The 15,109-nt window shown below is 40.0% G+C and overlaps 1 protein-coding gene across 4 annotated transcripts in view; it reads right to left on the bottom strand.

The window, feature by feature from the left end:
• The window catches only part of LOC125454046 (disco-interacting protein 2 homolog A-like), a 236,731-nt gene that overhangs the window by 157,746 nt on the left and 63,876 nt on the right, over positions 1–15,109 (bottom strand). For all 4 annotated transcript variants that reach the window (XM_059647072.1, XM_059647073.1, XM_059647074.1 and 1 more), the window contains exon 2: positions 1,823–1,894. In XM_059647072.1, the coding sequence (XP_059503055.1) occupies positions 1,823–1,894 (72 nt within the window). The remainder of the gene's footprint in view (positions 1–1,822; positions 1,895–15,109) is intronic.

The following is a 15,109-nucleotide window of genomic DNA, read 5'->3' as shown; positions in this document are numbered from 1 at the left end:
AGACGGATAGAGATCCTTTTTCTTCTCCACTATCCACCTTCTAGCCACCTCCCCCTCGGTCCCTATTTATTTCAGAATCCCCTTCCCCTCCCCCATTTCTGAAGAAGGGTCTCTCCCCACCCTACCAAAAAACGTTCCTTCAGTTTAGGAGATGAGACATTAAAAGGATGACATCAATCCTCTTGTGTCCTCGTTACAATGAGTCAAAAAGGATTTGAAAGAAAACCACACATACATGCGCTTTGCAGATCTATTTTATGCGTTTCCCACTCTCAGCTTTCCTGCTCGGCATGCGGCGTTCATTCAGCTCTGCACCTTGTTATCTCGGATTCGCCAGCATTTACGGTTCCTACTATCTCTCACCACCACCAGCAATGTTTCTCCCGTGTATCATGCCTTACAACGATGAAAACTAGTGTTTTTACACAAAACCATTCACAAACTCCAACAAGCTTCACTTCACAATTTTTAAATTCTGACGCTGTTTTGAAGCCAATAGGAGTTATAGTTAAAATAAATTGAAATGGACATGGCAAAATGTTCTCCAAAGCATGCTAAATTGAATCTGCCTAGTTATCCAGACACAGGAAATACTGAAGAATGTGACAAGAAAGCTACAATAGTCCATATATTGACTAAGACAGGATGCCATAATCAGGGTTATTAGCTTTATAAAAATGCAGGTATACTCTCTATAGGATTTCAACAGTTTAGGATGGATGCTTTCGACAGACAAACAAAAAAGAGTTAGCCATCCAGTTATTCACTTGGCCAAGGATGGCATCAGTGTCTCTACCTGATCCCAATGATCTCCTGGACTGGTTTTGATTGCCTGAAGGGTGAGAGGAACTCAAACTCCCCCGCCCCTTGAATGGGCCCTGGTTTTTTGGCTCTCCTATATTATTTGGCTGGGGCAAGGAAGGGTGGAATGGAAGTGGTAAGGAAGCGTTTAGCTATTCTGCAGCTATCACTGTGTAGCATGAGCATGATTGTCATCAGGAAGTACCAGCTGCTCATAAGTTATAGAACAAAGACAAGATTTATATTTGGTCTGATAACCAACACAGCAAATTTGTCATCCACTGCAGCCTCAATGAGATGACATTAGAGAAAAGAAGAACAGTCTTGTCCATGTGGGAATCTTTTGACTTGCACCAAGTCCAGAACAGTTTCTCTCAGTCATTTTGGAATCACAAGGATTAGGGTAATCTCCAGTATCAAATTTTGATATTGATCTTCAGTACACAAGAAACAATTTCAATATATAGAGCAACAAATGAAAACATCACAACAAAAATTCTTTACTGAGGAAACAAACACTCAGTTCAACATTACATGTTATGAAAACTTATGAAAGGCAATCTCTTAAGCAAGCTGCAAAAGTCATCCATCCTCATGCAATACTTAAACTGCGATTAGGTCTTTTTGACCTTCAAGTGTTGACATAAAAAATGCACACCCCAAACAATCTATGGGGCCAAGTCAAAGCAAAAACTTTACATAAGAATGTTAAAGACAGCTTTTTTAAAAAAAATTCCCCACACTACTGTTGTACTGTTTGTTCTCTCACACAATTTGCTACTGAAATCTTAAATATGCTCTTGCAAAACGTCAAGACAGCAAAAGTCGGGTTTTCAAGACATGGTTAGCTCACGGGGGCACAAGAGAGAAACCAAACAATTAATGTTCATCGTTAGGGTTGGCCCAGGGGAAGACAGAATATAGTACTGTGAGCTGAACAGATAGTCTCTTGTCCTTGTCATTAAAGACTGTCATGTTACTTGGATTTACCAGAAATTCTGTTCATACTGCATCACCTTACCTACAGTCTGTGGTATGTATGGAGCCAGCAGTTTGGCCTTTTTCTTTTCATAGCCTTTCTGAGTAATATCACCTGAATGGAAAGAAACAAAATTGTCTTAATAACACAACTTTTGGATAACAATGTTAGTACATACATTATCACACAAAGCTGCTAATCCAATTTTTAGCTGTTGTACAGCACCAGTTGCCAAAAACATTATAGAACAGAGAACATTACAGCACAGTACAGGCCCTTTGGCCCTCGGTGTTGTGCCAACCTGTAATAACGATCTGAAGCCCATCTAGCCTACGCTATTCCATGTACGTCCATTGACGCTTCTCATTAAACAGATGGATATGTTAATGAAATCTCAGTTAATATTTTGGGTTCAGTGACTCTTCTTCAGAACTTTGCCTTCTGTATTTGTGAAAAAGGGTCACTGGACCTGAAATGTTAACTCTGATTTCTCCCCAAAGATCCTGCCGGACCTGCTGAAATATTCTGGCAACTTCTCTTGTTCTGAATTCTAGCACCTGCAGTTGTTCCAGTTTCTTGGAAATGTTCACAATTTGTTTAACTGACTTTGCATATCGATATCAACTCCTCAGCTGGGTGCAAGTAATGTCACACAAAGCACTTGAAACAAGATCTTTGTACTCAAGATTTAAAGGCACAGGATCGAAGATGCTGCTTGGCTTGCTGCGTTCATTCAGCTCCACACTTGGTTATCACCGATTCTCCAGCACCTGCAGTTCTCTTGCTTCTTAAAGATAATGGCAAGTCTGGGTGCTATCTTTTGGATGACCTTACACAAAACAGCATGCATATTATTCAGCATCAGTTAACAAATGACAAAGATGACAGGCATAGGATAGGCAAGCAGTGATGCAATACACAATACCTGTTCTGCCAAGATGGTTCGGCCACACGTTTGGTGCAGAGTAAATTTACCTGACATCTCACAGCACAAGATCTATGTTCATCTTCAATTTGAAATACCCAATACAGAACATTGTTCCTTTCCTGTTAACAAATACAGTGACAGACAAAATGTCTTGACAAACATGTCGGTGGTATTTGCATTCTGTGTTTTAACACTATTTTCAGTTAATCTCAATCATCCCTGTCATATACATGACATACAAAAGCGTGATGCAAGTCTCCAGAACACCTGAGGTTCAAAGTATATCAGCATCTCAGGTTTCTCATTACGTAATTTGTATCACCTCAAATCTCTAGTTTAAACAATAATTGCAGAAGATCATGAGTACTCCTTTATGAATAGTGAAGACCTTTGACACAGAACCATAACAACAAGGAAAATCTGCAACTTCAAAAGATTTGTAGAATCCACAATTTTAGAACAATGTACGTAAAGAATTTTTAAAGCTATAAAATGGAACCAATTGTAATTCTCTTAGTTAATAAGAACACAAGTCCATGTGACCTGACAACTATTGATCTGGAAAGGAAATCAAGGAAAAATCCATATGGCTGGTAAATGCAAAGCAGTGCTGCCAACACTAAGCAGACGTGCAGGCCAAGCAGCTGAAAGGGTGAGATCATCACACACAGAAAATGCAAGCAGAGACAGAAAGGAACGCAGAGAATTCTTATGGTTGACAAGTTGTAAATCATGCTCAGTTTTTCTGTCTGGCGCGAAAAGAGACAGGAGCTCAAAAGGTACAGTGCAAGCTGGCTAAAAAAAAAAGGGTGAAACCTGGAAGGACTCGTGAACAACTTGGACACTAAACAGCAAGGTTTATTTCCCAGAATTTTATTTCCCAAACTGCTCTTGGTCGGTGTTTCAAATTAAACTCCTGAACATTGCAAAATCAAGATTCTCATGCCTTAACGGCAAGCGAGTTCAGAGAAACATGCCTTGCTGACGATTCCTGTATCCACAAAAAGAAATCTATTATCAGGGAAAACTCCTGACATATCCAACGTGAATAAAGAACAGCACACTGTGAAACTGAGAGGCTACTCTGTCCGCAGACATGATTTAGGTGTTTGAGCTGGTCTCCGATAGACCTTTATTGCATTGACTATTGAAAAGATTGAAGGCTGATTCTGTTTTGGGTACAATTAAAAGGTTAAAATGTCAAGTTTTAGCTTCAGTTTCAGAGTCAGGGGTTTTTTTTTAAAAAATCACTGCTTTTATGTCCCTGTGTATTTCCAAATGACACTTGAAATTTTAACCAGTCTAGTGGCCTTTCGAAGCAAAAAGCCCAGAGGTTGCCATGGCAAATATTTCTGAAGTGCGAGGTGAGAAACAAAAATTGTTGAATTTATTTTAAAAATATGATTCGCAACGAATCTGATAATTTTGGCTGCAGATATTTGTTCAATCAAGAAAAATCAGATTCTCTGTGTTCACAGAAGGACAAGTACTTCTAAGGCCAAGGAACTCTGTAAATGAAAGGACAACTCCAGCAATGGAATAGATGCCAGAAGCATATCCGCAGACACAGAGGTATGACATGAGAGCGTCAACAACACCAATATTCAGACCAAGTGAACATATTGGCAACACTGTATCCTCGGCCTGAAGTACAATCTACGCAAAATAAAATCGGAGAAAAATACACAACTGCCTCAGTCTGAATAGATTTATAAACTATTGTCGTAAAAGACGTTGTCGCTGGGTTCAGTCTATTGAGTGAGTTTTAACCTCAAAGTTCTTTTTAAACCAATTTTTCAACGTTAGTGGAATTTCTGTTTTGTTCCAACTTATTTTTGGGTGCTCAATTTAATCCAAATGCAAAATAGCTTTTGCATTCCCCGCTCGTGAAATTTTATAGGTTTACTTCCACAAACAGAACCAACATTACAGGATTGGAACTAAACATAGGAAATGGTAAAACTTCATGAAGTTTATTAATTGGTTCTCTCAGTACATGTAATCAGACCATCCATCTTCACAGTTACTCATTTTCTCATATGATTCTTCCAAATATTCTTTCCCTTAACTGACAACGGACGATCAAACAAGATTCCAACTAACGTCCAGCACATTCAACATTCTCAAATTTCATCAGTGATGCCAGTTATGTTTTAATTCCAATTCTCATGTGCTTGTTAATTCACATTTAACTTGCCTTATTTCTAATTCATGTCAAAAGTTGATCTTGAAGTGATAAAATTAAAAGAGTGAAAGCTCATCAGTAATTTCTCCACATAAAGGTCATTTGGTTCTTCAGGCTCATGGTTCCCCATGGAGACAGAGACAATATCCAAAAGCTTAATATTTGTAATTTAGGAAAATTAAGACAACAGTTAGCTGAGTGTATTATATTGAAAAGCTGTGTGGGCTACAATGTCAGAACCAAATTTAATAGTATAAACCTTTTACTTTGGAAGGCAAATGCTCAATTCCGGCTTAACTAATCATTTTAAGTAATTAGTGTAACAATAGATAATCGCTCACAAAAGACGCATTGCATTTCACCTAGCGTGCTTTGTGCTAAGAGGAACAGCGCAAGATCCTACTTGCCATTATGCAGTTAAAGCCAATATCTATAAGTTCTACAGGGTACTACATTTGATGTTGAGCTTTCATTGAATCATGATAGAATCCCTACACTATGGAAATAGGCCCTTCGGCCCAACAAGTCCACCCCGACCCTCACAGCATCCCACCCAGCCCCATCCCCCTATAACCCACCTAATCTACACATCCCTGAACACTACAGGCAATTTAGCATGGTCAATCCAACTAGCCAGCACACTGTTGGACTGTGGGAGGAAACCCATGCAGACATGGGGCAAGTGTGCAAACTGCACGCAGTCACCCAAGGGTGGGATTGAACCCAGATCACTGGCACTGTGAGGCAGCAGTGATAATCACTGAGTCACCATGCTGCCTTTGTGCGACATGTAGAACTCCGATTAAAATTAAAGCACATATTATAGCTTTTGCATTTCTCGCTTGTGAAATTTTGCATGGTTTATTTCTGCAAACAGAACAAACATTACAGGATTGGAATTAAAACATAGGCAATGGTAAAATTTCATGCAGTTTATTAATTGTTTCTCTCAGTACATGTTATCAGTCCATCCATCTTCACAGATTTCTAGACACTGATCTCAAGTCATTCACTGAATTGTAATCTTGGTTCTCCTTCCTTGCGTGGAGGTTAAGATAACCTGTCTCGCCAACTAACAGCCTTTACCACTAAACACCTTACTGATATTACATGCAAGTATATATGTATTTGCAAATATTTCTCCCTTCACTATGTAAAATTGGAGTAGGTCACTCAAAACTGGAAAATTTCAGACTGAATGGGCAGGAAAAGCAGCAAATGGAACTTAATCCAAGGAAGAACAAGAGAATACCTATATGGGGAGGGCAAACAAACCAAGGAAATACAGAATACTCAGGAGGTTGAAAGGGGAAGATGTCGAGAGGCACACTGGAATGCATGGCCACATGTCCCCGAGAATGACAGGGTGAGCAGATGAGGTGTTAATCACATCATCTGGGGTGGTTTCCTTCAGTGGGGAAAGTATTTAATACTAAAACAAGGATGTCGCACTGCAACTATACAAGACCACATGATGCCAAGCACAAGTTTTCTGGTCATGTTACAGGGAGGACATAATTGCTCTGGAGACAAAGAGCAGAGGAGATTTACAAGAACGTCATTACTTAAAATCAGATTTCTATTTATCCAATGTACTGGCCCCACTGCATACAGCAGTCTTCAACTGTTCAGCCCCAAGGTCTGAAATGCCTATCATAACTACGCATCTCCTTCTTTCAGATGCTCCTTGAAACTGATTCCTTGAAACTGATTCCTTGAACCCAATGATTGGAGGCAATTAGGTAAGTAAACAAACAAACAAACAAACAAAGTCCTGTGTTAGAAATAATAGGAACTGCCGATGGTGGAAAATCTGAGATAACACGGTGTGAAGCTGGATGAACACAGGAGGCCAGGCAGCAGAGGAGCAGGAAAGTTTAACATTTCGGGTCGAGACCCTTCTTCAGAAAAGGGGGAGGGGGATTGAAGATGGATAAAAAGGAGAACATAGGGTGAGAGGAGACAGACAGGTCAAAAGCGGCAAGGGTGGAGCCAGAGAAGGTGAATGTAGCTGGGGACTGGGGGAGGGGATAGGTCGGTCCAGGGAGGACAGACAGGTCAAGGAGGCTGGATGACGTTAGTGGTATCAACGTGGACTTCATAAGCTTCAAAACTTCCCCTCCCCCAACCACATCCCAAAACCAGCCCAGTTAGTCCCTGCCTTCCTAACCATTCCTCCCACCTCAAGCCCCCTTCCCCAACTCCATTCACCGTCATGGCTCTAAACCTGCCTCTATGACCTGTGTCTCCTCTCACACTAACTTCTCCTCCGTCCATCTTCTATCCGCCTCCCTATATATTTCCGAAACCCCTTCCCATCCACCATTTCTGAAGGGTCTCGACCCAAAACGTCAAACTTTCCTGCTCCTCTGATGCTGCTTGGCCTGCTGTGTTCATCAAATTCAGAGTAGATGACTATTTGGCTCCTTGAGCCTGCTCTGCCCTTCAATAACATCATATATCTGACTGCAGCCTCAACTCAACTTCCTTGTTTGGCTCCTAATACTCAGACTTCTTATTTACTGGAGAAGCCATTCTCCTTTAAAAATATTCAATGACTCAGCCTCACTGAGTTCAAGCATCTCATAATACCAGAATAATGTGGTAAAAGGTAGTGGCATAATAACTGATTCATCAGAGGACTACAGCATCAACTGACGTATGAACTTAACTTACTCTTTCAAAAGTATGATTTTCATTCGATTCAAACAATCTCTGACCTGCTTCAGAGTCAAAAGCCTTCCTGCAAATTATTAATTCAGCCATGCCACTAGATCCACTATTCAGACAAACACAGAGGTACAACAAAACCATATTTGTTGGCTTCAAAGCTCCATCTGCAGAGGGGCAGTGAAGCAGGATATAAAATAGACACCGTCAGCAGGAAACCAAAATCAGGTGATTCAACTCTGTGCTGTGGAAGGGGGAGGGTTGAGGAAGAACACATGAAAAAACACAAAACTGGCAGCCAAAGGAAACAAAAGTCAGCAACAGGAGTGTTAAAAGGAGCAATAAACACATTTCTAACAGTTCATTGTCACTGCAGAGCAAACAGGGTAATTTAACCACAACTGAAATTTATTAAATGGACAGAGTAGTTGAAACAATCACAAAACTCACCATAAAAAAAACCAGGTTCAAAAATCTGAACACTGCAAATTTTCAGTCAGTTCACCGCCTCAAACTAAATAAATTAAGCACATTAAATATTATACTAATGTGGTTGCTACACTACACGATCAATTACTAGAAACACCATAAATAAGTCAAAGATTTGCAAACAAAACCCTGTTAAGTAAAAGCTGGACTAAATGTGGACACTCCAAGTGCAACCTTGTGCAGTTTTAACACGTAAATAGTTAAAAAGAGGAGCCAGAGGCAAACTACTCACTTTTAAACAAATGCACATCGTTACTATTGCACACAAAGAAGCAGTATCCCATACCTTATGTCATGACTGGAAATGCAGCGTGTATCCCACAAATTTCAACAATCCATACAATCAAGTTTTGTTTTGGCCTTCCTCTGAAACTGATCTTAATGCTGTCTTTCCATGGAGATTAGTTTGCTGTTGAATGATTTAGTCATGTAGAGATGAAATCCGAGTGCTTTTTAGACTAAAATATCAGCATCAAGGGCAAAGCCTATACCACATTAAGACGCAACATTGAGACTATTATTGGGTCAATGGCCGTCAAAGAGAGTTGAATGCAAACATGTCGATGTGCAGCTCCGGCCAATCAATCCTTCCCCATCTGAGTCAGACAGTACAGTGTGGAGCTTCTTTGTTTCCTGTTTTAAGAGCTCAGAGGCTGAAGGCACCACACAATGATTTTCTTTACACAAAGGACAAACACTGCCTGAATTCAGGCCATCAGCCATGGCTCTTGCAATAACCACTCCCGCACCCCCTGAAAAACTCATTTCAGCCCCGAGGCACTTGACAACCAGCTGTCATCACTCAATTCCGGCAGCTTTCTCCAAGATGTTATGATATGACAAAGCAGTCTAATGCAGAACCCCAGTTAAGTTGAAGACACCACAGCGTGAATCAAGGAAAACAGCTGAGCCATAAGGTTCAGCAGGTCAGAAGTAACTGAGGGCTGATAATTTATGGAGGTGGTGGATCACAGTTATACTGCATGGTAAATAGACCTGCCTCGTGCTGCAGATTCATTAAATTGCATTTCAAAACAGCACAGGACAACTTCTAATATATCTTGCGAAATATTTAATTCACTTCAGATACTTAAACTTTGCAATTCATGATTTCAGGGCAACAACACAGACTGGCAAAAAGATAACCTCAACACACACCTACCCGCGCACACTTGGAGAATGGCATTGGATGGGATTCTATCAGATATTGAGGCAATCAATGAATCTGCTGTTAGCTCAAACACTAAAGAATTCAGGCATTTTGAGGTCTCTCTGCATCAAATTCCAAATTCACTCGACTTCAATAACCCAAAAGCAAAATTAAGTAGATTTATTAAGACAGAACACCAAAATTAAAAGCCAGTTGCCCAAATACGTGCATCTGAGGCAGAGGAACATAAAACAATAAAAATCAATGCAGAGACAAAAGGACAAACAACTAACTGCTTTGACAAAGGAGGCAGGTTTTAAAGGAGGGCCTTAAAGGCAGACAGATGGAAGTACACAAAAGGTTAAGGGTTGGATTTCCAGAGTTTTGCGCTTAAATGACTAAAGCCATTAGTTGAGAGTGCAGAGGACAGAAACAGAAAAGTGAGGAGTGCTCTTGATTTCTGAGTTGGAGAAAGGCTCAATTTTCAAGGAGTTGTACAATTGGAAAGGGTTACGGAGAAACAGAGCTGGGAGACTATTGAGGGAGTTGAATAAGTGGACGAAAATGGTGAACATCCAGGAGTTGTGAACCAGGACTCAAACATAGATCTGTGAGCGCAAATGTGAAGGTCAGAGTATAGACAGCACAGCTCTGTGCAAGTTCAAATTTATCTGAACATGTCGGAAGTAATTACAACAACTGAATCAGAGGGCAACAAAAACATGAACATGGTTCAACACCAAATAAGCTGAGGCAGAAGGGAAAAAAATCATGTGACAGAAATGGAGGGAAGCTTGGAAGATCAGCTCAGGGTAAATAGGGCACAAAGGCTAAGCTTGAGAAAGGTGATCCAGAAGGGAGACAAATGAACAAGAAGAAAATCAGGTTGGGGTGGGGACTGAATTCAATAGTTTTTGTCTTCCAAGAATTTAATTTCGTGACAAACTCTTGACTGCAAAAGGTTACTGCAACATTACCAGAGCTGCTTTCACTAAACAGGGGTGCATTTTTAATATTCATTCATAGGATATGAGCGCCACTGACTAGGCCATCCCTAACTGGGAAGAGAGCAGTCGAGAGCCAGTCACATTGTTGTGGGTCAGATACAGGTCAGACCATGTTCCTTCCCATTAATAACTCAGTTCACCCTTTGTCATCTGAAGGCAAAGTATGTACAGTGGACAAGCCGAATATACTAAATTTCTCAATTATGGGAAGTCGATCTGTTTCGATAACCGATGAGTAAAATGAAATCAGTAAGCATTCAACCAGGCAACCACAATACGACCCAGCGCTGAGCTAGAAACCAAATCATGTAGTCTGATGCCTTTTCTCAATAACAAATTAAAAATTTGGCACTACTTTGTTAAATTTGTGTCTCAGTTTATTAGGAAATGAGGTAACTGTCATTAGGATGCTTGGAACGTAATGAAAAAACTGTACCACAGGATAATCATTTTTTTTCAGATACACATTTGGCTACATGATTTCAAATAAGATGCCATTTCATAGATGCAACGTACTGATGAAACTTCCTGCCAAGAACTGCTGCCCAATCAGAAATGAACTCAAAAATAACCATGATCAATTAAAAGATCCTGAGCGTAAAGCAGCAACTGGCATATTTGTGTTTATTGCAAGAGGACGCAGATAGGGATGTTCCATTGTAATTATACTGTTCTGATCTCTTGTTTGAAAAAAAGATATGTGCATTCAAACTCGTTCAAGGAAGGCTTGTTTCAGATTCCTGGGATGAGGGGGTTAACACATGAGAAAAGGTTGGGCATGTCAGCCCTGAGTCTACTGGTGTTTAGAAAATTGAGGGGTAATTTTTCTTGTAATATCCTGAAGAGACTTTCAAGGTGGATGCTGAAATGATGTTGTTATTCCTTGAGAGAGATACCAGGCCTCGAATAAATTTTAAAAACAAGAGGTATCCCTCCAATACCAGAGGACTCACCTTTACTGGCTCCATCCCACCTTCTTGACCCGTCTGTCTCCTCTCGACCTATCTTCTCCCCATCCATCTTCTACGCGCCTCCCCCGGTCTCCCTGTTAAGTTCAGAATCCCCTTCCCCTCCATTTCTGAAGAAGGGTAAAGGACCGAAACGTCAGCCTTCCTGCTCCTCTTGGCCTGCTGTGCTCGTTGAGCTCCTCACCTTGGTCTCTCCATTTCCCTTTTAGCTTTGACAATCTACAGAATTCGTCACCCACACCCTCACGCTCAGGTGCAACATGTTCTTCCTCCACCACCTGCTCTTATCTGGCTTAGTAGTGTCAAATGTCACATCCCTAAAAACTTTGAAAATCCAAATACACCATATCTACATTGCCTTTAATCAAGCTTGTTGGTTACTTGCTCAAAAGAAGTTCTATTTCCACAAACATGATTTCCGACTCTCAAAGCTGGGTTGAATATGCCTGAACACGTTGGCACAAAAACGTTCCAACAAACAAACTGATAGCATTTGGAGTAGTGCCAGAGGTTGCACATCAGGCCACTGCAGAATTTCAAACACGGCCAGGTGCTTTGGAAATGCCAAGTAAATTGTATTTTCCAATGAGCTCTTCCCCTACATCTGAAACTCAAAGAAACCAGTAAAAACTCAAGAGGGTTATGACTAACTTCGGCTCATTAATTACTCAAGAAATGTCAGAGGATGAAGAATATTCTAACTCATCTAACTATTAAATTGACTCCCAGGCCCCTGGCAACCCATGTTGACCACACCCTGCAGTTCCTCCTGCAAAACTTAATAAATCATGGATTTTAGCAATTTCCTCATGAAAGACATCACGGTTTGTGCTTATGTCCAATTCCACACAGGCTAATTGTCATCAATAAATTTGTGATGACCTTACCCAAATGTCTGACCAGATTAGTCACACATGACTTACATATCACAAATGCTGATGTTTACTTGTGGAAACAGTCACTCCGTTTCTGAAGTTAGATTCAGGTAACTTGTGCAAAATGGATATTAAACTCAAATGCATAGTTTCCCTGTTACCTCCTCCATTCCGTTGAATAATGAAATATCATCACCTAATTTGTAATGCGTTGACAACTCCCAAATCTACAGAACTGTGTAAATACATGTGAAATTTTCTCACCGGTTTCTTTTCATATTTTATCAAACCATAGGTTCTGGAGATCTACCTACCTTTAAAGTGCAGGATTTTCAAAGCTTGCTTTTGTACAACTAACGTAAAATCTACTCAATTTCAAGCTGTCTTGTAGGACTTTTTAAAAATAGATGTAATTATATTGCTGGCCTCTCAAATAGAAATGGCCCAAGATGCATGCTGGCAATAATAGTCACAAGCGTCACTAATGACTTTTTTCATTAGGTAATTTAATTAGCTTTAGCAGTTCAGCTCAGATTGCATGCAAATGTAACACTAAGAGCATTTACAGTTTGCGAAGAGCTTCAAGGTGACAGCAAAACCAAATGCTGACTAAACAATCAAATTATACCAAGACAATTTTGTGTCTATCAATAATTTAAAATAATATGAATATACTGTGAACATTCACAGAACTGACAAAGTGAGTGAGACTTTCAGAGTTATGCTTCAAATTACTTAGAGGAACTACAATGCAGCTAAATCACATCCAGTATGATGGCGGCTAAACTACCTTCTGTGTAGAATGTTTCTATCCAATCTTGATGCAAATTTCTCAGACTTGAATTTCTAACCTGGTTCTTATTTTACATGCAGCTCAAATGTGCAAAGCTCCCCTCTATCAACTAAGTTCTGAAACGTTTCTCATCCTACCACTCAAGATTGGAGGTACAAGCAGACAGTGATCATTGCAGAGATAATCTGAATCAAGCTAGTTAATCTCAGTATTCAAGAGCTTTCTTCAAAAGGAAGTTCTGAATGCAGACTTTAAGCATCCTTCTCACTCATTCACAAACAGCTTTAGTCCACAAGATTGCACGTTGGACTCAGCTATACTCTTAAGAACCTATGCCAGACGCTGTCTAACAACTCTTTTCCACAGAAATCTTTACAAGAATGGCCCCTCATATATCCTTGCACTGTTAGTGTAACCAACAGTATATAAACGTTAACCTGAAGTCAGTAAATACAATACAGAATTAATTTCCAGTGACCAAAAGAAACCTGTATTTTGATGTTAATCACCCTGTTTATTCAGAGACTCATCTCATTTGTCTCACATGAGAGAAAGACTTCAAAACATCATCATGCTCAGTCAGCCAGGAAACATCAAAACCCCATCTAAAATTGATTCCACAATCATGTCCACATCTGAGCCCATACAGTGCATCTGAATGACACTGCTGCTTTTCTTATTTGGGATGACTGTCTGTTTGGGTGAGGAAAAGAACATTTCTCAGAGATCGAAGCATCTGAGTCTATGATAATCAACACTTCTTCCAGCATCTTTGTCTCCCAACCCACCAACCTGCAAGGTGAAAACCACATGACCTTGTGCCAGAAACTATATTAAGACCAGGAATTTATTTCACAACCATTTGAAACTTTACCATTTCAGACCAGCAGACATTTTGCCACCAGACTTTGAAAACCAACCAAATTGCTAGAACAGTACAATATTTCACATTCCATATTGAGACCTGCCAACAGTTGGAGAACAATGCAGTGGGCAAAAGCTTTGCTATCTTCATCTAAGTGAAAGAAAGCAACAGAAACAAGTACTTTACAACGACTTGCATCTGACATCCTTAAAATCCCAGTATCACAATATCCTTAATCTAAAAAGAAGTGCAGAAAAGTCGAACAAAAATAAATTGAGGTTGAAGTTAGCAACAATGCATCAACAATAACTTAGTTTCTAATAGGTGCACCTTAAAGGAGTGGCAAGTCAGAAAGTTTATAAAGAAAATTCAGAGTTAGGTCCGAATGGCCGACAGCGTGGCCACCAACAGTGGGAGGCCCAGAGCTGAAAGAACACAATTTTCTAAGCCAATTGTAAAAAGTGGGAGGTGGTTGCAGTCATGGAGGACGTAGATTTATGATGTAGTAGTGCATAATAATGATGTAGCAATCATATTTGAAGTCACATGTTCAAGTCTGCAAGGACAGCAGGAACAGTGTTGACAAGGCATGATTTCATTACTGTTACAGAAAAGAGAGTGTAGAATTGCATAAATTAGGTCCTGGAACTTGAACAGGACAAGTCACTTAGCTAGGAGAAATGAGCAGGAAAAGGCAGAGAAGTAACTCCGTTAATAAACCACGGTATGAGTACGAGTACAACAGATGCAGATGACATGAGTTCAAGAAACCAGGAATGCAGTAGTTGTTTTGGAAGAGATTTAAAAAGAAACAAGGCAGGCAAGAAGTCACTTTAAGGAGTGGTTCACAGGCCTTCTAACAGCAAACGTGAGAAATTCGAATATAAAAGGAGAAAATAAAAAAGGAGGCCATCAGAAATAGCAATAACGCAGAATTTTAATCTATATTTACTGGAAAAATCAAGTGGGCGAAGGTAGCCGAGGTAAGCTATATTTTCAGCATAGATCCTTAGAACAGGTCATTCTTCAGCCAACCAGACGGCAGGCTATACCAAACCCAGGATTGTGTGCAACAAGGTCAGTTTAATGAACAACGTCATTCAAAGTGCTCTTTGGTAGCAGCAATCACGCATACAATTTAGGTTACTTTCCATTTTGGAAGAAGAGCGTTGATCCAAGGCTGCCATTCTAAAGGGCATGAAAGTCAAGACTGCCGAACTGAAATGGCAAAATACATTAGTGAAGAGGTCAATTGAGATACATTTGCAGTTATTTCTGGGGATATTTCAAAATATACACAAATGATGTGGTCCAACAAGAAAGAATTCCCAGTGGCAGACCTACAATTACTGGTGAACTAAACATTTTAAAGATGGCAAACTTAAAGTGAAAGCATGCA

Source organism: Stegostoma tigrinum, chromosome 7 (assembly GCF_030684315.1).
Source record: "Stegostoma tigrinum isolate sSteTig4 chromosome 7, sSteTig4.hap1, whole genome shotgun sequence".
NCBI lineage: Eukaryota > Metazoa > Chordata > Chondrichthyes > Orectolobiformes > Stegostomatidae > Stegostoma > Stegostoma tigrinum.
Note: the sequence above shows the minus strand (reverse complement) of the source record. Positions and strands in the feature narration are given on the sequence as shown.